The sequence below is a fragment of the Lepisosteus platostomus genome, unplaced genomic scaffold, assembly GCF_059453375.1.
Source record: "Lepisosteus platostomus isolate fLepPlt1 unplaced genomic scaffold, fLepPlt1.hap1 Scaffold_261_H1, whole genome shotgun sequence".
NCBI lineage: Eukaryota > Metazoa > Chordata > Actinopteri > Semionotiformes > Lepisosteidae > Lepisosteus > Lepisosteus platostomus.
In genome coordinates, this window is record NW_028291642.1 from 1 (window position 1) to 23450 (window position 23450).

Genomic DNA, 23450 nt, shown 5'->3' on the forward strand with positions numbered 1-23450 from the left:
CGCGGGAGCAGGGGACAGAAAGAGGCCAAGCAAGAGGTGTGAAATGAACTGGAGGTTTCATTTCACACCTATTCTGCCTTCAAGAAGGCTCCATGGCCGAACCGTTGTCCTCTTTCTTTTTCTGAGGCGACTGCTGCGTGCCAGAACGCTCACTGCACATCAGCTCTCAGTAGGGAGGAGAGCAGAGTAATGAAGCCAGTTCATAGATGGGGATTATTAGGAGGCCCTGATTAGTAAAGGCCAAGGAGAATTTTGGCCAGGACACCGGGGTTATACCCCTACTTCTTTCGAGACACCCCCTGGGATTTTTCATGACCACAGAGAGTCAGGAGCTCGGTTTTACGTCCCTTCCGAAGGAAGGCATAGTGTTTACAGTCAAGTGTCCCCGTCACTATACTGGGGCATTAGGACCCACATGGACCGCAGGGTGAGCGCCCCCTGCTGGCCCCACTAACACCTCTTCCAGCAGCAACCTTGGTTGTTCCCAGGAGCTCTCCCATCCAGGTACTGACCAGGCTCACACCTGCTCAGCTTTAGTGTTCTCTCATCTGTCTGCAGCTCCTTCATTAGCACCAACATCGCAGGCTTCTCGATCACACGCCTGCTTACGCGACACTGTCTCGTTCACTTTCTGGTGCTCTAATGTAGCGGGTTTGTCTCTGCAACACGACTAATCAGTTCATTGATCTGAAATCACACGTGTAGCGCAAGTTAAGACGTAATTTGAGTGGATTTAGGATTCCTGTTAAACGAAATGTAAAATAAGAAAACTACAGATTGAAAGGCCTGCCTACATTTTCTAAAATTTCATAATGCCCTATGTGATTTAACAGTAAGGCAAAACCATATTTGACTAAGAATACGTTATCAGCAGCGATTTAGTCCTAGCCTGAGGTGGACTGGATTTTGCTGTGGTTTTACATTTCTATTTTCTCAAAATCCTCCAGAAAGGTTACCAGCCAGCACTGGGACGACATGACGCCATTTAAGGTAGAAATTGGCTCGTAATGCGTAATTACAGCAGAACGTACTGACTCAGCCGGAGAAAATGGAAACATGAAATAAAAGAATACGTAAAACATCACCGGTTCCTATTCGGACAGTTTTCAACAGACTCGGCGCTGTTTCCTGATCGCTGCTCTGATCTTCCCCGACTCTCGCGCTCTATCCGGGCTCCTCAGTACGAGCGGACACGGGGTTTGTTCACGTGAGAATCTGCTTTCTCTGTCGGCAAACCTGAACCCCATTAAGAGAGAATATCTGTGTGCCTTTAAAAAGACGTACTTGGCAAACAGTAGGTATCATGGATTTGTTCTCTGTGGGAAGCAAAATGTGGGTTTCGGGCATTTCTCTCTTCAGCTTCTTGGTGTTCGGGCGTTTCTGTGACGCCGCTACATGGCGCTCGGCGCCCGGACGGCGAACCGGTATCACGCACAAGGGGGCTGTGTTTTACGACGTTCCTCGGTTTCCACAGCAGGATACGCCGCTCGTGCGGGCTGTGTCGGTAGCGTGCGGGGAGAGTCAAATCGTGGTGCAAGTCAGGAGAGACCTGTTCGGTACCGGTCAGCTGATCAACTCCTCGGACGTCAGTCTGGGAGGCTGTGCGGCTACAAGGCAAGACGACGCGGCGCAGGTCCTGATCTTCGAGTCCGAGCTGCAGGCGTGTCGTAGTTCGCTGACGGTAGGGTGTCCGGCTTTGACATCATACAGTAGCTTCATATTTTAGTGGTGTGCCGGCTTCACCCGTCGCTTCTCTCCTAGAGCGCACCAGAGGAGCTAGTGTACAACTTCTCTCTCAACTACACCCCGCGGGCGATTGCCAACACCCCCATCGTGAGAACGAATGGCGCCGTTGTCGGTATTGAGTGTCGCTACATGAGGTGAGGGAGGCATCTGCTGTCCTGCAGGGTCCACGGAGCTCCAGGGCTGAATAAGGACCGTGTCACTCTGCTGGAGTCTCTTTCCCAGGTTTCACAATGTGAGCAGCAGCGCCCTGAAGCCCACCTGGGTCCCCTACACTTCCACCAAGTCTGCGGAGGATGTCCTGGATTTCTCCCTGGTGCTCATGGCTGGTATGTGCTCTTGTAGGGGAGAGGTGCAGCAAGACTCCCTTTCGCACTGGGGATGTCTACTAGACAAGATTGCTTTGTTGAATTAGTTGACTGGGGGTCTATGAAGGTTTGCTCCCAGTAACCGGAGCTCTTTGAAGGGATCTGTTCATCTGGTTCTCTGCTATTTTCCTGTAATGGCTCCTCTCCAATGCTAGATGACTGGAGCTCCCCAAGGACCTCCAACGTGTTCTACCTGGGGGACGTCCTGAATATTGAAGCCTCCGTCAGCCAGGCCGACCACCAGCCCCTCCGGCTCTTTGTGGACAGCTGTGTGGCCACCCTGGTGCCTGACCAGACCTCTACCCCCAGATATGCCTTCATTGAGAATCATGGGTGAGTCCTGTGCCTTCTGATGGAGGAACTGCTGTGCAGACGGTGCACTTGCAATGACCTCCCCTCTTCCCCAGGTGCCTGACTGATGCCAAAACTACAGGCTCCAGTTCTCAGTTCATGCCAAGACCCCAGGACGGCAAGCTGAGGATGAAGCTGGATGCCTTCAGGTTCTATCAAGATGCCAGGAGCTCAGTGAGTGTCTTCCTGTGGCCTCTGGGCTGTGAGGAGGTTTAGCTGCAGTGGAGCCTCTGACTGAAGGTGTACTGTTCCAGATCTACATCACCTGCCTTCTGAAGGTGACTGCTGCTTCCCAGAGTGTGGACTCCCTGAACAAGGCCTGCTACACTACTGGGAATGTGTAAGTGAGGAGGAGGCTGTTGCCCGCAATGTGCTCTGATGCAGGTGTCTGCAGTGATGCCTGTCCTGCTGTAGGTGGACGTCTGTGGATGGGAGTGATCAGGTGTGCAGCTGCTGTGACTCCAGCTGTCCTACTACCAAATCCAGGCACTGGATGAGAATGAAGAGGGATCTGGGATCTAAAGAGGGTGAGACTCTCTTGCTTGTGGCTTCTCAAAATGAGGAGAGGGGATTCTAGTTCTTGTAGATGCTAGTGTTCCACTCCAGTAGTATGGACATTAGTACATTGAGGGATTGGGAGCAGAAGTCTTCATAGAAAACCATGGCACTGTATGCTGTACACAATCCCTCCTGCTCTTATTCTTGGGGAATGTAGGCAACTGTTCTCTGGATTGCTACATGAAAAGGAACGTTCCAAAGGGTGTCCTTCCCTCCAGCATGCTCCTTAAATCCTGGTCAGGCTTATGTGAAAGTGAATGCTGTCTTCTGCAGCGCTGTAGGTATTTCAATCCAGAATTCCTTCCAGTTGCAGCTGCTGAGTGGGAAGGCGATGCCACAGTTGGTCCTCTGTTTGTGCTGGGAGAGCAGGCTGTTGACCGCCCAGCAGAGGTGAAAGGTCAGAGGTCTCAGCTGAGAGCACAGGAGGAAGGTGATGCAACAGGTAGAGGAAGCCTTTAGTACCCAACCTGTTTACTGACTGGGGTCTCAGTGGGACTGAACTGGTCTGAAAGCATCTCTATGGTAGAGCAGTGTGAGCTAACCTGTCCTCTCTTTCCAGGAGTGTCTGCTGAGCCTGTGATCCTGGCTGCTCTGGGGGCAGTGGTGGGGCTGGTCTGTGTGGCTGTGCTGGGGACTGTCCTTTACAGGAGACTGCAGAGTAAATCCACTGAGCTGACTGTGGAGAAATAAAGGAGGGATTGGAAACTGTCTCTCTGTGTGATACTTGTTCCTTTCTTAATCCAGTGCAATAGATCTTGACACCTGCTTATTGCGCTGACCTCTTGTGTCCTCATGCTACCCTGTTCAGTGTCTTTGCCACAAGCACTGTGGGCAGAGGGTGGGCTTGGGCTGTTACTGCACTGGCTGTCAGCTAGTCTGACAGCCTTTCTTGTGCAGATGCTAAGCATTAAACTGCAGCTCCACTCTGTAGAGTAGATGCTATGGGTGGGGAGCTTCTCTGCAGCTGATGATGGCTGCTGTAGTACTCGCGGGAGCAGCCTGGACTCCAGCCTGTTACAGGTCCCTGCCAGCAGCACATGGACGGTTGATTGTGCTTCTAATTCAGGTTCTAGTTGACATGGCATCCTTTATGAAGGGTAGAGGGCAGCCACGTTTCTGGTGTTGCCATGTGGGGCTCTTTACTGTCACTGAGACGCCTCATATGGTTCTCGTTTTCTTTGATTTTATGGAGTAACACGTTTTAAGGGGTCTGACTTTTTTACTTCGTTCTGAGGTGAAAATGTTTTGGTACGACCGCGGCGTTCGGTACCGAATGGAGCGGGCGTAGGACTCGGGAGAAGAGGTTGATCAGAAGCGGGGACAGGGATTACAGCGCTACACCTACACTAACAGACACGAAGGGAAGAGCCCGTTTCCAGCCTCTATCCCCCTATATACAGTACAGTCCCCTAGTCCCGCCCCCCAAGCGCTCTTTCCAGCCCGCCCTGCGTGCGCATGGCTCTACAGTATTATCAAACTAAGTGTGTGGATGGAGTTTAGATCTCTCTTTAGAGAATTGTACTTAGGATTTCGTTCTAATAGCCAGTACAGGCTAAGACAAGAGCCTAAACAAAATTGGCTTGCATGAGCAGAAGAGATGTAAACGAAGGCTGAAAACCGCCGCTCCAGCTTCCTGTGTCTCTCAAACAGGATGCGAGTGGAAAATTTCTGTTGCAGCTGAGGAGTTTACTAATGTCCGAAAATGGCCCATTAGCATTGAGATCGTAATTTGTTCTGAAGCGTAGAAAAGAAAATCGGGATAAGAGATCTCGAAAGAGCGCAACGCCGAAACCAGCCATTGTAAAAATGCATAAAATGTAATCCTATGTATTTCATTTGGTTTGGGCTCCGTTACATCCAATTAACTAACAAACGGTAGACATGGCCCATTGTCAAGCTAGAGCCGTCGACTATTCGAGGTTTTTCTTGCTAGAAGTGAGCAGATTCTCGTTTGCCGCAATTGTACACATGCCGTATGTCTGCAAATCGGCCCTACCCAGACAAAAGCGTGAAAGCACAGTTCAGCGATTATAACCGGCATTAAAACGCATTGGTTTCCGTGCGGCTTCTCCAGTATTTTACTAAATGGAGGTGTGCATTCAACCTGTAGCCGCTCTCGTCAGAGCTCAAGCGGATTAAAGCATACCTGAGGTCCACAACCCAGGCACAGTTCTAGAACGTTTTTTATCAAACCTTCCCATCTTCACAGCTTTGCTGATCTCACCTCCCTTGCTACTGATGGCTCTCGATTTAGGCGTTTTACCTTCATCTTTATTTCTGCAATTGCTTTCCACAAAGGTTTCAGTGCAGTTCTTTTTAAGTTATGATTTGCTATCATTCTTACAAAGCGGAGATCCTATTTGTTATGAATTCTCACACATCAAGGTCAGTGTACAGGCGAAGGTTCAAACAGGAGCTCCCAGGGTACTGTGGACAAGGCAGGCTCGGAGTCAAAGAAAGAAACTAGGTGGAGGCAGGAAAACAGGCTCACTGGAAGAACACGGCTCAGTACAAGGCACTCAGGAGGTTGAGGCAAGACTTCGCGAAAAAAACGAGGCTTAGACAGGCTTTATATAACGTTACAAACTTTTCGAGGGTGTGGCAAATAAGGTGATGACAGGTAGCACCCAATCACAAATCGGGGAACAGAGAGATATTTTTGTACTTTCCATTTACAGTATGTGTATTGGGTCAAAACGCTGTGATCCCAGATCACCAGCTTGCTCTTAATTTTTCCTATGCCGAATCCCGGCAAAACATTTGAAGCATTTCGAAACAGTGTGACGCCATGAAGTCGCGTTCAGCCTGGTCACGCGCCTTTTCATACGGACTTCGGAGCAGTGGACAGTATGGTAACGCTATGCTCCAAAGGAATCGAAGCAGTTGCGAATCAGTGTTTCGAGTCGTGTTTCGTTAAACCAGCAAAAAGCAAGATCAAACGATTCCTGGCTCAAACATCCAAATATATTAGCAGCCCAATGATGTGAAATTGTAAGCAGTGCTGATTTTAATTGGATTTAAAAATCACCGCTGAGGTTCTGTTTCCTCACTTGTTTCCACATCACGGAGGAAGACAATTCTTAAGAATGACGCTGGAGGGAACCAGCAGAGCGATCTGCGCACCTGGACTCAATTCCTGACCCTGGAGACGCGCAGAGCGTCTGACGTCCTCGTGCGCCCGCTTCAGCCTGCTGCTGTCCAATCGCCGAGCTCAGCCAATCAGCGCGCAGAGAGAACTTAAGGCGCTGAGCGCGGCTTTCCTCTAGTTCCTCTCCGAGTTCCGCCATGGAGAAGTCTGGGGTTAGTGGGAAAGTGTGGAGTCTGTGTGCCTGGCTTTTTGTGTTGCTGGATGTGGCTCTAGCCCAGAATCAGAAATGTCTGGTGAGCGATAATGACAAGGTGGTGTGTGGAGACCCAACCGTCACGAGAGCCGACTGTGAAGCAGGAAACTGTTGCTTTGATCAGACAAGCCAGAGGCGCTGCTACTATGGGAATGATGGTGGGTTTGTGTAACCTGAGCACTTCAGAGCAGGACTCCTTTTTTTATAATGGGACTGAATCCAGCCTTTGTATCCCCTCAGTGACTGTGCAGTGCACCAGGGATGGTCAGTTTGTGGTTGTGGTGTCCAGGAATGCCACCAGCCCTCCGCTGAGCCTGGACTCGGTCAGTCTGCTGGGGGGTGGCAGTGCAGCCTGTGGCCCTGTTGGCACCACTGCTGGCTTTGCCATGTTCAAGTTCCCAGTCAGTGCCTGTGGCACCAGGATGAGGGTGAGTTGCAGCCAGTGTCTTGTTCCCAGAGTGCCAGTGTGTGCAGGCTGTGCCTGTCATGTCCCCACCCCTGTTCCAGGTGGAGGCTGGTGCTGTAGTGTATGAGAACCTGATGAACTCCAGCTTCGAGGTGAGGCCGGGACCTGATGGCTCCATCACGAGGGACAGTGCCTACAGGTGGGCAGGTTGCCTTCTCCTTCCTCGGCTCCCCTCGGCCTGTGCCAGTTCCTGATGGCTGGCTTCTTCCTGCAGGCTGTTCTTCCAGTGCAGGTATGCAGATGATGAGCTGGTTCCTCTGCAGGCAGTGGTCTATACGGTCTCTCCACCCCCTCCAGCAGTGGCCCCAGGACCCCTCCGTGTGGAGCTCCAACTGGCAAGAGGTACCTGTGCTGAGCCTTCAGCTCTGCTCGGCTGCCCTGCAGGGTGAAATAGTGCTCAAGCTCCTTCCTCCTCCTCAGGAGAGCAGTATGACTCCTACTACAGTGAGGGTGACTACCCTGTGACCAAGGTCCTGCAGGATCCTGTGTATGTGGAGGTTCACATCTTGCAGAGGACGGATCCCAATATTGTCCTGACGCTGGGAGACTGCTGGGCCACTTCCACCCCAAGCCCTCTGAGCCAGCCCCAGTGGAGCCTCCTGGTTGCTGGGTAACCTGTCCTCCTGTAGCTCTTGCTGGATTCCCCACTGCTGACCCCTGCTGGCAGAGCTCTCACCCTTCTCCTCCTGCTGCAGGTGCCCATACAGAGATGACAACTACCAGACCACTCTGATCCCTGTGGGCGGCTCCTCAGGGCTGCTGTACCCAACGCACTACCAGCGCTTCATGGTCCGGATGTTCACTTTTGTGGACCCTGCCTCCCAGCTCCCCCTGAAGGAGACGGTAAGGAGCCGTGGCTGGGAGGCACCAGCTTGATCCCCGAGGGCAGCTGACCTTCTCTCACCCCTGCTCTGCTCTCTCCAGGTCTACATCCACTGCAGTGCAGCAGTGTGCCAGCCGACTGCTACTGACCGCTGTGTCCCAACCTGCAGCAGGAGGAGTGAGTACCTGTCGCATGTCGGCTCCAGTGCTCCAGCTGAGGGGTCCCTGTTGGCTGCTGAATCCTGGTCGTCAGTCCTCCCAGCAGTTCTTCTGTTCCTCTTCCAGGAAGGGCAGCTGCTGCAGCACGCGGGGGCTCCTCCAAAGACACTGCAGTGGTCTCTAGTGGAGAGGTGATCCTGACTGCCTCTGAGCTCCCAGCCCAGGGTGAAGCGCATCGGCTCTGGTCTGAAGGTGAGAGGCTCCACTGTGTGAGCGGTGTTGGCGTGTTGCTCTGGCTGTGTACTGACTGCTGCCTGCTCTCTCCTCAGTGCCCCAGGTCTTCAGCTATGGCTTGCTGGCAGTAGCTGCCTCCACTGTGCTTGTGGTCTCTGCGCTGCTGCTGGTAGCTGTGTGGAGATTCAGACCTTGTACACAGAACAAAGCTGTAACTGGAGCATAATAAAGGGAGAAGTGAACTCTGGTCCTCCTCAGCCTTTTTCTTATTCACTCTCTTAATGATGTCTAAGACGCTTACAGCTGCTTCTTTCTAGAAGGAATGGTGGCAAAACACTGCTTAACAGCTCAATGTAATGATTATTGCAGTAAGAGGGCTTTTCTGCATCCAGCTCTGAAACCTCTTCCAGAACCACAGTCTGCTCCCTCTCCTTCGTCTTGGTAATCTGACCACTGAGGAAGGTAATTAATACTGCAGGTGCTGCTTGGAGTCGGGGGCAGTGCTGTTCCCCTTGCAGCGACTGTAGGGGAACTGACTTCGTACCTCCACTTACTGCGGCAATACTACCTGCTCCTCACACAGGACTGATGTCACGCAATCCAGGAAGTGGCTTTAGAGCGGGATAATCTGTGGTCTTGGCTTCTGCTCTCTGGAGGGAGAGAGGGAGGTGGCGGGATTGGACTTGGGAGTTCATTTGGAAGACACTGGTCCATAAACAACTATAGAAATAAAGTAGCTTGAGTTTCTCACTTGTAAATACTGACATTCATGATCACATAAATGACATGATTTCAAGGGGAATTGGAGAGGGGCAGTGGGGAGTATTACTAAATGTTGGAACAAGTAATGGATTCATTCCATGCTGCAAGGAAAACATTTTGGCTGTGGAGCCTTCTTCAGGGGTGAGAGACAAAGCAGTAAGCAAAGGTAATGTCGCGGGAGCAGGGGACAGAAAGAGGCCAAGCAAGAGGTGTGAAATGAACTGGAGGTTTCATTTCACACCTATTCTGCCTTCAAGAAGGCTCCATGGCCGAACCGTTGTCCTCTTTCTTTTTCTGAGGCGACTGCTGCGTGCCAGAACGCTCACTGCACATCAGCTCTCAGTAGGGAGGAGAGCAGAGTAATGAAGCCAGTTCATAGATGGGGATTATTAGGAGGCCCTGATTAGTAAAGGCCAAGGAGAATTTTGGCCAGGACACCGGGGTTATACCCCTACTTCTTTCGAGACACCCCCTGGGATTTTTCATGACCACAGAGAGTCAGGAGCTCGGTTTTACGTCCCTTCCGAAGGAAGGCATAGTGTTTACAGTCAAGTGTCCCCGTCACTATACTGGGGCATTAGGACCCACATGGACCGCAGGGTGAGCGCCCCCTGCTGGCCCCACTAACACCTCTTCCAGCAGCAACCTTGGTTGTTCCCAGGAGCTCTCCCATCCAGGTACTGACCAGGCTCACACCTGCTCAGCTTTAGTGTTCTCTCATCTGTCTGCAGCTCCTTCATTAGCACCAACATCGCAGGCTTCTCGATCACACGCCTGCTTACGCGACACTGTCTCGTTCACTTTCTGGTGCTCTAATGTAGCGGGTTTGTCTCTGCAACACGACTAATCAGTTCATTGATCTGAAATCACACGTGTAGCGCAAGTTAAGACGTAATTTGAGTGGATTTAGGATTCCTGTTAAACGAAATGTAAAATAAGAAAACTACAGATTGAAAGGCCTGCCTACATTTTCTAAAATTTCATAATGCCCTATGTGATTTAACAGTAAGGCAAAACCATATTTGACTAAGAATACGTTATCAGCAGCGATTTAGTCCTAGCCTGAGGTGGACTGGATTTTGCTGTGGTTTTACATTTCTATTTTCTCAAAATCCTCCAGAAAGGTTACCAGCCAGCACTGGGACGACATGACGCCATTTAAGGTAGAAATTGGCTCGTAATGCGTAATTACAGCAGAACGTACTGACTCAGCCGGAGAAAATGGAAACATGAAATAAAAGAATACGTAAAACATCACCGGTTCCTATTCGGACAGTTTTCAACAGACTCGGCGCTGTTTCCTGATCGCTGCTCTGATCTTCCCCGACTCTCGCGCTCTATCCGGGCTCCTCAGTACGAGCGGACACGGGGTTTGTTCACGTGAGAATCTGCTTTCTCTGTCGGCAAACCTGAACCCCATTAAGAGAGAATATCTGTGTGCCTTTAAAAAGACGTACTTGGCAAACAGTAGGTATCATGGATTTGTTCTCTGTGGGAAGCAAAATGTGGGTTTCGGGCATTTCTCTCTTCAGCTTCTTGGTGTTCGGGCGTTTCTGTGACGCCGCTACATGGCGCTCGGCGCCCGGACGGCGAACCGGTATCACGCACAAGGGGGCTGTGTTTTACGACGTTCCTCGGTTTCCACAGCAGGATACGCCGCTCGTGCGGGCTGTGTCGGTAGCGTGCGGGGAGAGTCAAATCGTGGTGCAAGTCAGGAGAGACCTGTTCGGTACCGGTCAGCTGATCAACTCCTCGGACGTCAGTCTGGGAGGCTGTGCGGCTACAAGGCAAGACGACGCGGCGCAGGTCCTGATCTTCGAGTCCGAGCTGCAGGCGTGTCGTAGTTCGCTGACGGTAGGGTGTCCGGCTTTGACATCATACAGTAGCTTCATATTTTAGTGGTGTGCCGGCTTCACCCGTCGCTTCTCTCCTAGAGCGCACCAGAGGAGCTAGTGTACAACTTCTCTCTCAACTACACCCCGCGGGCGATTGCCAACACCCCCATCGTGAGAACGAATGGCGCCGTTGTCGGTATTGAGTGTCGCTACATGAGGTGAGGGAGGCATCTGCTGTCCTGCAGGGTCCACGGAGCTCCAGGGCTGAATAAGGACCGTGTCACTCTGCTGGAGTCTCTTTCCCAGGTTTCACAATGTGAGCAGCAGCGCCCTGAAGCCCACCTGGGTCCCCTACACTTCCACCAAGTCTGCGGAGGATGTCCTGGATTTCTCCCTGGTGCTCATGGCTGGTATGTGCTCTTGTAGGGGAGAGGTGCAGCAAGACTCCCTTTCGCACTGGGGATGTCTACTAGACAAGATTGCTTTGTTGAATTAGTTGACTGGGGGTCTATGAAGGTTTGCTCCCAGTAACCGGAGCTCTTTGAAGGGATCTGTTCATCTGGTTCTCTGCTATTTTCCTGTAATGGCTCCTCTCCAATGCTAGATGACTGGAGCTCCCCAAGGACCTCCAACGTGTTCTACCTGGGGGACGTCCTGAATATTGAAGCCTCCGTCAGCCAGGCCGACCACCAGCCCCTCCGGCTCTTTGTGGACAGCTGTGTGGCCACCCTGGTGCCTGACCAGACCTCTACCCCCAGATATGCCTTCATTGAGAATCATGGGTGAGTCCTGTGCCTTCTGATGGAGGAACTGCTGTGCAGACGGTGCACTTGCAATGACCTCCCCTCTTCCCCAGGTGCCTGACTGATGCCAAAACTACAGGCTCCAGTTCTCAGTTCATGCCAAGACCCCAGGACGGCAAGCTGAGGATGAAGCTGGATGCCTTCAGGTTCTATCAAGATGCCAGGAGCTCAGTGAGTGTCTTCCTGTGGCCTCTGGGCTGTGAGGAGGTTTAGCTGCAGTGGAGCCTCTGACTGAAGGTGTACTGTTCCAGATCTACATCACCTGCCTTCTGAAGGTGACTGCTGCTTCCCAGAGTGTGGACTCCCTGAACAAGGCCTGCTACACTACTGGGAATGTGTAAGTGAGGAGGAGGCTGTTGCCCGCAATGTGCTCTGATGCAGGTGTCTGCAGTGATGCCTGTCCTGCTGTAGGTGGACGTCTGTGGATGGGAGTGATCAGGTGTGCAGCTGCTGTGACTCCAGCTGTCCTACTACCAAATCCAGGCACTGGATGAGAATGAAGAGGGATCTGGGATCTAAAGAGGGTGAGACTCTCTTGCTTGTGGCTTCTCAAAATGAGGAGAGGGGATTCTAGTTCTTGTAGATGCTAGTGTTCCACTCCAGTAGTATGGACATTAGTACATTGAGGGATTGGGAGCAGAAGTCTTCATAGAAAACCATGGCACTGTATGCTGTACACAATCCCTCCTGCTCTTATTCTTGGGGAATGTAGGCAACTGTTCTCTGGATTGCTACATGAAAAGGAACGTTCCAAAGGGTGTCCTTCCCTCCAGCATGCTCCTTAAATCCTGGTCAGGCTTATGTGAAAGTGAATGCTGTCTTCTGCAGCGCTGTAGGTATTTCAATCCAGAATTCCTTCCAGTTGCAGCTGCTGAGTGGGAAGGCGATGCCACAGTTGGTCCTCTGTTTGTGCTGGGAGAGCAGGCTGTTGACCGCCCAGCAGAGGTGAAAGGTCAGAGGTCTCAGCTGAGAGCACAGGAGGAAGGTGATGCAACAGGTAGAGGAAGCCTTTAGTACCCAACCTGTTTACTGACTGGGGTCTCAGTGGGACTGAACTGGTCTGAAAGCATCTCTATGGTAGAGCAGTGTGAGCTAACCTGTCCTCTCTTTCCAGGAGTGTCTGCTGAGCCTGTGATCCTGGCTGCTCTGGGGGCAGTGGTGGGGCTGGTCTGTGTGGCTGTGCTGGGGACTGTCCTTTACAGGAGACTGCAGAGTAAATCCACTGAGCTGACTGTGGAGAAATAAAGGAGGGATTGGAAACTGTCTCTCTGTGTGATACTTGTTCCTTTCTTAATCCAGTGCAATAGATCTTGACACCTGCTTATTGCGCTGACCTCTTGTGTCCTCATGCTACCCTGTTCAGTGTCTTTGCCACAAGCACTGTGGGCAGAGGGTGGGCTTGGGCTGTTACTGCACTGGCTGTCAGCTAGTCTGACAGCCTTTCTTGTGCAGATGCTAAGCATTAAACTGCAGCTCCACTCTGTAGAGTAGATGCTATGGGTGGGGAGCTTCTCTGCAGCTGATGATGGCTGCTGTAGTACTCGCGGGAGCAGCCTGGACTCCAGCCTGTTACAGGTCCCTGCCAGCAGCACATGGACGGTTGATTGTGCTTCTAATTCAGGTTCTAGTTGACATGGCATCCTTTATGAAGGGTAGAGGGCAGCCACGTTTCTGGTGTTGCCATGTGGGGCTCTTTACTGTCACTGAGACGCCTCATATGGTTCTCGTTTTCTTTGATTTTATGGAGTAACACGTTTTAAGGGGTCTGACTTTTTTACTTCGTTCTGAGGTGAAAATGTTTTGGTACGACCGCGGCGTTCGGTACCGAATGGAGCGGGCGTAGGACTCGGGAGAAGAGGTTGATCAGAAGCGGGGACAGGGATTACAGCGCTACACCTACACTAACAGACACGAAGGGAAGAGCCCGTTTCCAGCCTCTATCCCCCTATATACAGTACAGTCCCCTAGTCCCGCCCCCCAAGCGCTCTTTCCAGCCCGCCCTGCGTGCGCATGGCTCTACAGTATTATCAAACTAAGTGTGTGGATGGAGTTTAGATCTCTCTTTAGAGAATTGTACTTAGGATTTCGTTCTAATAGCCAGTACAGGCTAAGACAAGAGCCTAAACAAAATTGGCTTGCATGAGCAGAAGAGATGTAAACGAAGGCTGAAAACCGCCGCTCCAGCTTCCTGTGTCTCTCAAACAGGATGCGAGTGGAAAATTTCTGTTGCAGCTGAGGAGTTTACTAATGTCCGAAAATGGCCCATTAGCATTGAGATCGTAATTTGTTCTGAAGCGTAGAAAAGAAAATCGGGATAAGAGATCTCGAAAGAGCGCAACGCCGAAACCAGCCATTGTAAAAATGCATAAAATGTAATCCTATGTATTTCATTTGGTTTGGGCTCCGTTACATCCAATTAACTAACAAACGGTAGACATGGCCCATTGTCAAGCTAGAGCCGTCGACTATTCGAGGTTTTTCTTGCTAGAAGTGAGCAGATTCTCGTTTGCCGCAATTGTACACATGCCGTATGTCTGCAAATCGGCCCTACCCAGACAAAAGCGTGAAAGCACAGTTCAGCGATTATAACCGGCATTAAAACGCATTGGTTTCCGTGCGGCTTCTCCAGTATTTTACTAAATGGAGGTGTGCATTCAACCTGTAGCCGCTCTCGTCAGAGCTCAAGCGGATTAAAGCATACCTGAGGTCCACAACCCAGGCACAGTTCTAGAACGTTTTTTATCAAACCTTCCCATCTTCACAGCTTTGCTGATCTCACCTCCCTTGCTACTGATGGCTCTCGATTTAGGCGTTTTACCTTCATCTTTATTTCTGCAATTGCTTTCCACAAAGGTTTCAGTGCAGTTCTTTTTAAGTTATGATTTGCTATCATTCTTACAAAGCGGAGATCCTATTTGTTATGAATTCTCACACATCAAGGTCAGTGTACAGGCGAAGGTTCAAACAGGAGCTCCCAGGGTACTGTGGACAAGGCAGGCTCGGAGTCAAAGAAAGAAACTAGGTGGAGGCAGGAAAACAGGCTCACTGGAAGAACACGGCTCAGTACAAGGCACTCAGGAGGTTGAGGCAAGACTTCGCGAAAAAAACGAGGCTTAGACAGGCTTTATATAACGTTACAAACTTTTCGAGGGTGTGGCAAATAAGGTGATGACAGGTAGCACCCAATCACAAATCGGGGAACAGAGAGATATTTTTGTACTTTCCATTTACAGTATGTGTATTGGGTCAAAACGCTGTGATCCCAGATCACCAGCTTGCTCTTAATTTTTCCTATGCCGAATCCCGGCAAAACATTTGAAGCATTTCGAAACAGTGTGACGCCATGAAGTCGCGTTCAGCCTGGTCACGCGCCTTTTCATACGGACTTCGGAGCAGTGGACAGTATGGTAACGCTATGCTCCAAAGGAATCGAAGCAGTTGCGAATCAGTGTTTCGAGTCGTGTTTCGTTAAACCAGCAAAAAGCAAGATCAAACGATTCCTGGCTCAAACATCCAAATATATTAGCAGCCCAATGATGTGAAATTGTAAGCAGTGCTGATTTTAATTGGATTTAAAAATCACCGCTGAGGTTCTGTTTCCTCACTTGTTTCCACATCACGGAGGAAGACAATTCTTAAGAATGACGCTGGAGGGAACCAGCAGAGCGATCTGCGCACCTGGACTCAATTCCTGACCCTGGAGACGCGCAGAGCGTCTGACGTCCTCGTGCGCCCGCTTCAGCCTGCTGCTGTCCAATCGCCGAGCTCAGCCAATCAGCGCGCAGAGAGAACTTAAGGCGCTGAGCGCGGCTTTCCTCTAGTTCCTCTCCGAGTTCCGCCATGGAGAAGTCTGGGGTTAGTGGGAAAGTGTGGAGTCTGTGTGCCTGGCTTTTTGTGTTGCTGGATGTGGCTCTAGCCCAGAATCAGAAATGTCTGGTGAGCGATAATGACAAGGTGGTGTGTGGAGACCCAACCGTCACGAGAGCCGACTGTGAAGCAGGAAACTGTTGCTTTGATCAGACAAGCCAGAGGCGCTGCTACTATGGGAATGATGGTGGGTTTGTGTAACCTGAGCACTTCAGAGCAGGACTCCTTTTTTTATAATGGGACTGAATCCAGCCTTTGTATCCCCTCAGTGACTGTGCAGTGCACCAGGGATGGTCAGTTTGTGGTTGTGGTGTCCAGGAATGCCACCAGCCCTCCGCTGAGCCTGGACTCGGTCAGTCTGCTGGGGGGTGGCAGTGCAGCCTGTGGCCCTGTTGGCACCACTGCTGGCTTTGCCATGTTCAAGTTCCCAGTCAGTGCCTGTGGCACCAGGATGAGGGTGAGTTGCAGCCAGTGTCTTGTTCCCAGAGTGCCAGTGTGTGCAGGCTGTGCCTGTCATGTCCCCACCCCTGTTCCAGGTGGAGGCTGGTGCTGTAGTGTATGAGAACCTGATGAACTCCAGCTTCGAGGTGAGGCCGGGACCTGATGGCTCCATCACGAGGGACAGTGCCTACAGGTGGGCAGGTTGCCTTCTCCTTCCTCGGCTCCCCTCGGCCTGTGCCAGTTCCTGATGGCTGGCTTCTTCCTGCAGGCTGTTCTTCCAGTGCAGGTATGCAGATGATGAGCTGGTTCCTCTGCAGGCAGTGGTCTATACGGTCTCTCCACCCCCTCCAGCAGTGGCCCCAGGACCCCTCCGTGTGGAGCTCCAACTGGCAAGAGGTACCTGTGCTGAGCCTTCAGCTCTGCTCGGCTGCCCTGCAGGGTGAAATAGTGCTCAAGCTCCTTCCTCCTCCTCAGGAGAGCAGTATGACTCCTACTACAGTGAGGGTGACTACCCTGTGACCAAGGTCCTGCAGGATCCTGTGTATGTGGAGGTTCACATCTTGCAGAGGACGGATCCCAATATTGTCCTGACGCTGGGAGACTGCTGGGCCACTTCCACCCCAAGCCCTCTGAGCCAGCCCCAGTGGAGCCTCCTGGTTGCTGGGTAACCTGTCCTCCTGTAGCTCTTGCTGGATTCCCCACTGCTGACCCCTGCTGGCAGAGCTCTCACCCTTCTCCTCCTGCTGCAGGTGCCCATACAGAGATGACAACTACCAGACCACTCTGATCCCTGTGGGCGGCTCCTCAGGGCTGCTGTACCCAACGCACTACCAGCGCTTCATGGTCCGGATGTTCACTTTTGTGGACCCTGCCTCCCAGCTCCCCCTGAAGGAGACGGTAAGGAGCCGTGGCTGGGAGGCACCAGCTTGATCCCCGAGGGCAGCTGACCTTCTCTCACCCCTGCTCTGCTCTCTCCAGGTCTACATCCACTGCAGTGCAGCAGTGTGCCAGCCGACTGCTACTGACCGCTGTGTCCCAACCTGCAGCAGGAGGAGTGAGTACCTGTCGCATGTCGGCTCCAGTGCTCCAGCTGAGGGGTCCCTGTTGGCTGCTGAATCCTGGTCGTCAGTCCTCCCAGCAGTTCTTCTGTTCCTCTTCCAGGAAGGGCAGCTGCTGCAGCACGCGGGGGCTCCTCCAAAGACACTGCAGTGGTCTCTAGTGGAGAGGTGATCCTGACTGCCTCTGAGCTCCCAGCCCAGGGTGAAGCGCATCGGCTCTGGTCTGAAGGTGAGAGGCTCCACTGTGTGAGCGGTGTTGGCGTGTTGCTCTGGCTGTGTACTGACTGCTGCCTGCTCTCTCCTCAGTGCCCCAGGTCTTCAGCTATGGCTTGCTGGCAGTAGCTGCCTCCACTGTGCTTGTGGTCTCTGCGCTGCTGCTGGTAGCTGTGTGGAGATTCAGACCTTGTACACAGAACAAAGCTGTAACTGGAGCATAATAAAGGGAGAAGTGAACTCTGGTCCTCCTCAGCCTTTTTCTTATTCACTCTCTTAATGATGTCTAAGACGCTTACAGCTGCTTCTTTCTAGAAGGAATGGTGGCAAAACACTGCTTAACAGCTCAATGTAATGATTATTGCAGTAAGAGGGCTTTTCTGCATCCAGCTCTGAAACCTCTTCCAGAACCACAGTCTGCTCCCTCTCCTTCGTCTTGGTAATCTGACCACTGAGGAAGGTAATTAATACTGCAGGTGCTGCTTGGAGTCGGGGGCAGTGCTGTTCCCCTTGCAGCGACTGTAGGGGAACTGACTTCGTACCTCCACTTACTGCGGCAATACTACCTGCTCCTCACACAGGACTGATGTCACGCAATCCAGGAAGTGGCTTTAGAGCGGGATAATCTGTGGTCTTGGCTTCTGCTCTCTGGAGGGAGAGAGGGAGGTGGCGGGATTGGACTTGGGAGTTCATTTGGAAGACACTGGTCCATAAACAACTATAGAAATAAAGTAGCTTGAGTTTCTCACTTGTAAATACTGACATTCATGATCACATAAATGACATGATTTCAAGGGGAATTGGAGAGGGGCAGTGGGGAGTATTACTAAATGTTGGAACAAGTAATGGATTCATTCCATGCTGCAAGGAAAACATTTTGGCTGTGGAGCCTTCTTCAGGGGTGAGAGACAAAGCAGTAAGCAAAGGTAATGTCGCGGGAGCAGGGGACAGAAAGAGGCCAAGCAAGAGGTGTGAAATGAACTGGAGGTTTCATTTCACACCTATTCTGCCTTCAAGAAGGCTCCATGGCCGAACCGTTGTCCTCTTTCTTTTTCTGAGGCGACTGCTGCGTGCCAGAACGCTCACTGCACATCAGCTCTCAGTAGGGAGGAGAGCAGAGTAATGAAGCCAGTTCATAGATGGGGATTATTAGGAGGCCCTGATTAGTAAAGGCCAAGGAGAATTTTGGCCAGGACACCGGGGTTATACCCCTACTTCTTTCGAGACACCCCCTGGGATTTTTCATGACCACAGAGAGTCAGGAGCTCGGTTTTACGTCCCTTCCGAAGGAAGGCATAGTGTTTACAGTCAAGTGTCCCCGTCACTATACTGGGGCATTAGGACCCACATGGACCGCAGGGTGAGCGCCCCCTGCTGGCCCCACTAACACCTCTTCCAGCAGCAACCTTGGTTGTTCCCAGGAGCTCTCCCATCCAGGTACTGACCAGGCTCACACCTGCTCAGCTTTAGTGTTCTCTCATCTGTCTGCAGCTCCTTCATTAGCACCAACATCGCAGGCTTCTCGATCACACGCCTGCTTACGCGACACTGTCTCGTTCACTTTCTGGTGCTCTAATGTAGCGGGTTTGTCTCTGCAACACGACTAATCAGTTCATTGATCTGAAATCACACGTGTAGCGCAAGTTAAGACGTAATTTGAGTGGATTTAGGATTCCTGTTAAACGAAATGTAAAATAAGAAAACTACAGATTGAAAGGCCTGCCTACATTTTCTAAAATTTCATAATGCCCTATGTGATTTAACAGTAAGGCAAAACCATATTTGACTAAGAATACGTTATCAGCAGCGATTTAGTCCTAGCCTGAGGTGGACTGGATTTTGCTGTGGTTTTACATTTCTATTTTCTCAAAATCCTCCAGAAAGGTTACCAGCCAGCACTGGGACGACATGACGCCATTTAAGGTAGAAATTGGCTCGTAATGCGTAATTACAGCAGAACGTACTGACTCAGCCGGAGAAAATGGAAACATGAAATAAAAGAATACGTAAAACATCACCGGTTCCTATTCGGACAGTTTTCAACAGACTCGGCGCTGTTTCCTGATCGCTGCTCTGATCTTCCCCGACTCTCGCGCTCTATCCGGGCTCCTCAGTACGAGCGGACACGGGGTTTGTTCACGTGAGAATCTGCTTTCTCTGTCGGCAAACCTGAACCCCATTAAGAGAGAATATCTGTGTGCCTTTAAAAAGACGTACTTGGCAAACAGTAGGTATCATGGATTTGTTCTCTGTGGGAAGCAAAATGTGGGTTTCGGGCATTTCTCTCTTCAGCTTCTTGGTGTTCGGGCGTTTCTGTGACGCCGCTACATGGCGCTCGGCGCCCGGACGGCGAACCGGTATCACGCACAAGGGGGCTGTGTTTTACGACGTTCCTCGGTTTCCACAGCAGGATACGCCGCTCGTGCGGGCTGTGTCGGTAGCGTGCGGGGAGAGTCAAATCGTGGTGCAAGTCAGGAGAGACCTGTTCGGTACCGGTCAGCTGATCAACTCCTCGGACGTCAGTCTGGGAGGCTGTGCGGCTACAAGGCAAGACGACGCGGCGCAGGTCCTGATCTTCGAGTCCGAGCTGCAGGCGTGTCGTAGTTCGCTGACGGTAGGGTGTCCGGCTTTGACATCATACAGTAGCTTCATATTTTAGTGGTGTGCCGGCTTCACCCGTCGCTTCTCTCCTAGAGCGCACCAGAGGAGCTAGTGTACAACTTCTCTCTCAACTACACCCCGCGGGCGATTGCCAACACCCCCATCGTGAGAACGAATGGCGCCGTTGTCGGTATTGAGTGTCGCTACATGAGGTGAGGGAGGCATCTGCTGTCCTGCAGGGTCCACGGAGCTCCAGGGCTGAATAAGGACCGTGTCACTCTGCTGGAGTCTCTTTCCCAGGTTTCACAATGTGAGCAGCAGCGCCCTGAAGCCCACCTGGGTCCCCTACACTTCCACCAAGTCTGCGGAGGATGTCCTGGATTTCTCCCTGGTGCTCATGGCTGGTATGTGCTCTTGTAGGGGAGAGGTGCAGCAAGACTCCCTTTCGCACTGGGGATGTCTACTAGACAAGATTGCTTTGTTGAATTAGTTGACTGGGGGTCTATGAAGGTTTGCTCCCAGTAACCGGAGCTCTTTGAAGGGATCTGTTCATCTGGTTCTCTGCTATTTTCCTGTAATGGCTCCTCTCCAATGCTAGATGACTGGAGCTCCCCAAGGACCTCCAACGTGTTCTACCTGGGGGACGTCCTGAATATTGAAGCCTCCGTCAGCCAGGCCGACCACCAGCCCCTCCGGCTCTTTGTGGACAGCTGTGTGGCCACCCTGGTGCCTGACCAGACCTCTACCCCCAGATATGCCTTCATTGAGAATCATGGGTGAGTCCTGTGCCTTCTGATGGAGGAACTGCTGTGCAGACGGTGCACTTGCAATGACCTCCCCTCTTCCCCAGGTGCCTGACTGATGCCAAAACTACAGGCTCCAGTTCTCAGTTCATGCCAAGACCCCAGGACGGCAAGCTGAGGATGAAGCTGGATGCCTTCAGGTTCTATCAAGATGCCAGGAGCTCAGTGAGTGTCTTCCTGTGGCCTCTGGGCTGTGAGGAGGTTTAGCTGCAGTGGAGCCTCTGACTGAAGGTGTACTGTTCCAGATCTACATCACCTGCCTTCTGAAGGTGACTGCTGCTTCCCAGAGTGTGGACTCCCTGAACAAGGCCTGCTACACTACTGGGAATGTGTAAGTGAGGAGGAGGCTGTTGCCCGCAATGTGCTCTGATGCAGGTGTCTGCAGTGATGCCTGTCCTGCTGTAGGTGGACGTCTGTGGATGGGAGTGATCAGGTGTGCAGCTGCTGTGACTCCAGCTGTCCTACTACCAAATCCAGGCACTGGATGAGAATGAAGAGGGATCTGGGATCTAAAGAGGGTGAGACTCTCTTGCTTGTGGCTTCTCAAAATGAGGAGAGGGGATTCTAGTTCTTGTAGATGCTAGTGTTCCACTCCAGTAGTATGGACATTAGTACATTGAGGGATTGGGAGCAGAAGTCTTCATAGAAAACCATGGCACTGTATGCTGTACACAATCCCTCCTGCTCTTATTCTTGGGGAATGTAGGCAACTGTTCTCTGGATTGCTACATGAAAAGGAACGTTCCAAAGGGTGTCCTTCCCTCCAGCATGCTCCTTAAATCCTGGTCAGGCTTATGTGAAAGTGAATGCTGTCTTCTGCAGCGCTGTAGGTATTTCAATCCAGAATTCCTTCCAGTTGCAGCTGCTGAGTGGGAAGGCGATGCCACAGTTGGTCCTCTGTTTGTGCTGGGAGAGCAGGCTGTTGACCGCCCAGCAGAGGTGAAAGGTCAGAGGTCTCAGCTGAGAGCACAGGAGGAAGGTGATGCAACAGGTAGAGGAAGCCTTTAGTACCCAACCTGTTTACTGACTGGGGTCTCAGTGGGACTGAACTGGTCTGAAAGCATCTCTATGGTAGAGCAGTGTGAGCTAACCTGTCCTCTCTTTCCAGGAGTGTCTGCTGAGCCTGTGATCCTGGCTGCTCTGGGGGCAGTGGTGGGGCTGGTCTGTGTGGCTGTGCTGGGGACTGTCCTTTACAGGAGACTGCAGAGTAAATCCACTGAGCTGACTGTGGAGAAATAAAGGAGGGATTGGAAACTGTCTCTCTGTGTGATACTTGTTCCTTTCTTAATCCAGTGCAATAGATCTTGACACCTGCTTATTGCGCTGACCTCTTGTGTCCTCATGCTACCCTGTTCAGTGTCTTTGCCACAAGCACTGTGGGCAGAGGGTGGGCTTGGGCTGTTACTGCACTGGCTGTCAGCTAGTCTGACAGCCTTTCTTGTGCAGATGCTAAGCATTAAACTGCAGCTCCACTCTGTAGAGTAGATGCTATGGGTGGGGAGCTTCTCTGCAGCTGATGATGGCTGCTGTAGTACTCGCGGGAGCAGCCTGGACTCCAGCCTGTTACAGGTCCCTGCCAGCAGCACATGGACGGTTGATTGTGCTTCTAATTCAGGTTCTAGTTGACATGGCATCCTTTATGAAGGGTAGAGGGCAGCCACGTTTCTGGTGTTGCCATGTGGGGCTCTTTACTGTCACTGAGACGCCTCATATGGTTCTCGTTTTCTTTGATTTTATGGAGTAACACGTTTTAAGGGGTCTGACTTTTTTACTTCGTTCTGAGGTGAAAATGTTTTGGTACGACCGCGGCGTTCGGTACCGAATGGAGCGGGCGTAGGACTCGGGAGAAGAGGTTGATCAGAAGCGGGGACAGGGATTACAGCGCTACACCTACACTAACAGACACGAAGGGAAGAGCCCGTTTCCAGCCTCTATCCCCCTATATACAGTACAGTCCCCTAGTCCCGCCCCCCAAGCGCTCTTTCCAGCCCGCCCTGCGTGCGCATGGCTCTACAGTATTATCAAACTAAGTGTGTGGATGGAGTTTAGATCTCTCTTTAGAGAATTGTACTTAGGATTTCGTTCTAATAGCCAGTACAGGCTAAGACAAGAGCCTAAACAAAATTGGCTTGCATGAGCAGAAGAGATGTAAACGAAGGCTGAAAACCGCCGCTCCAGCTTCCTGTGTCTCTCAAACAGGATGCGAGTGGAAAATTTCTGTTGCAGCTGAGGAGTTTACTAATGTCCGAAAATGGCCCATTAGCATTGAGATCGTAATTTGTTCTGAAGCGTAGAAAAGAAAATCGGGATAAGAGATCTCGAAAGAGCGCAACGCCGAAACCAGCCATTGTAAAAATGCATAAAATGTAATCCTATGTATTTCATTTGGTTTGGGCTCCGTTACATCCAATTAACTAACAAACGGTAGACATGGCCCATTGTCAAGCTAGAGCCGTCGACTATTCGAGGTTTTTCTTGCTAGAAGTGAGCAGATTCTCGTTTGCCGCAATTGTACACATGCCGTATGTCTGCAAATCGGCCCTACCCAGACAAAAGCGTGAAAGCACAGTTCAGCGATTATAACCGGCATTAAAACGCATTGGTTTCCGTGCGGCTTCTCCAGTATTTTACTAAATGGAGGTGTGCATTCAACCTGTAGCCGCTCTCGTCAGAGCTCAAGCGGATTAAAGCATACCTGAGGTCCACAACCCAGGCACAGTTCTAGAACGTTTTTTATCAAACCTTCCCATCTTCACAGCTTTGCTGATCTCACCTCCCTTGCTACTGATGGCTCTCGATTTAGGCGTTTTACCTTCATCTTTATTTCTGCAATTGCTTTCCACAAAGGTTTCAGTGCAGTTCTTTTTAAGTTATGATTTGCTATCATTCTTACAAAGCGGAGATCCTATTTGTTATGAATTCTCACACATCAAGGTCAGTGTACAGGCGAAGGTTCAAACAGGAGCTCCCAGGGTACTGTGGACAAGGCAGGCTCGGAGTCAAAGAAAGAAACTAGGTGGAGGCA

The 23450-nt window shown here is 51.4% G+C and overlaps 5 protein-coding genes across 5 annotated transcripts; all 5 read left to right on the forward strand.

Moving 5' to 3' along the window:
• Positions 1 to 1287: 1287 nt before the first annotated feature.
• LOC148635369 (zona pellucida sperm-binding protein 3-like) lies at positions 1288 to 3730 on the forward strand. Its single transcript, XM_088623608.1, has 9 exons — positions 1288 to 1681; positions 1762 to 1880; positions 1969 to 2072; positions 2267 to 2444; positions 2519 to 2636; positions 2717 to 2802; positions 2877 to 2989; positions 3328 to 3462; positions 3580 to 3730. Exons 1-9 carry the CDS (start codon positions 1304 to 1306, stop codon positions 3708 to 3710), a joined length of 1362 nt encoding a protein of 453 aa, XP_088479734.1. The 5' UTR covers positions 1288 to 1303; the 3' UTR covers positions 3711 to 3730.
• A 2549-nt stretch (positions 3731 to 6279) lies between these two features.
• LOC148635370 (zona pellucida sperm-binding protein 4-like) lies at positions 6280 to 8284 on the forward strand. Its single transcript, XM_088623612.1, has 9 exons — positions 6280 to 6519; positions 6602 to 6789; positions 6869 to 6966; positions 7042 to 7169; positions 7248 to 7437; positions 7523 to 7670; positions 7752 to 7827; positions 7935 to 8060; positions 8138 to 8284. The coding sequence occupies exons 1-9, from the start codon at positions 6306 to 6308 to the stop codon at positions 8266 to 8268; spliced, it is 1299 nt and encodes a 432-aa protein (XP_088479738.1). The 5' UTR covers positions 6280 to 6305; the 3' UTR covers positions 8269 to 8284.
• A 1980-nt stretch (positions 8285 to 10264) lies between these two features.
• LOC148635371 (zona pellucida sperm-binding protein 3-like) lies at positions 10265 to 12707 on the forward strand. The gene is made up of 9 exons (XM_088623606.1): positions 10265 to 10658; positions 10739 to 10857; positions 10946 to 11049; positions 11244 to 11421; positions 11496 to 11613; positions 11694 to 11779; positions 11854 to 11966; positions 12305 to 12439; positions 12557 to 12707. The coding sequence occupies exons 1-9, from the start codon at positions 10281 to 10283 to the stop codon at positions 12685 to 12687; spliced, it is 1362 nt and encodes a 453-aa protein (XP_088479732.1). The 5' UTR covers positions 10265 to 10280; the 3' UTR covers positions 12688 to 12707.
• Positions 12708 to 15256: 2549 nt separating this feature from the next.
• On the forward strand, positions 15257 to 17261 carry LOC148635372 (zona pellucida sperm-binding protein 4-like). Its single transcript, XM_088623610.1, has 9 exons — positions 15257 to 15496; positions 15579 to 15766; positions 15846 to 15943; positions 16019 to 16146; positions 16225 to 16414; positions 16500 to 16647; positions 16729 to 16804; positions 16912 to 17037; positions 17115 to 17261. Exons 1-9 carry the CDS (start codon positions 15283 to 15285, stop codon positions 17243 to 17245), a joined length of 1299 nt encoding a protein of 432 aa, XP_088479736.1. The 5' UTR covers positions 15257 to 15282; the 3' UTR covers positions 17246 to 17261.
• Positions 17262 to 19241: 1980 nt separating this feature from the next.
• On the forward strand, positions 19242 to 21684 carry LOC148635373 (zona pellucida sperm-binding protein 3-like). The gene is made up of 9 exons (XM_088623605.1): positions 19242 to 19635; positions 19716 to 19834; positions 19923 to 20026; positions 20221 to 20398; positions 20473 to 20590; positions 20671 to 20756; positions 20831 to 20943; positions 21282 to 21416; positions 21534 to 21684. The coding sequence occupies exons 1-9, from the start codon at positions 19258 to 19260 to the stop codon at positions 21662 to 21664; spliced, it is 1362 nt and encodes a 453-aa protein (XP_088479731.1). The 5' UTR covers positions 19242 to 19257; the 3' UTR covers positions 21665 to 21684.
• Positions 21685 to 23450: the final 1766 nt, after the last annotated feature.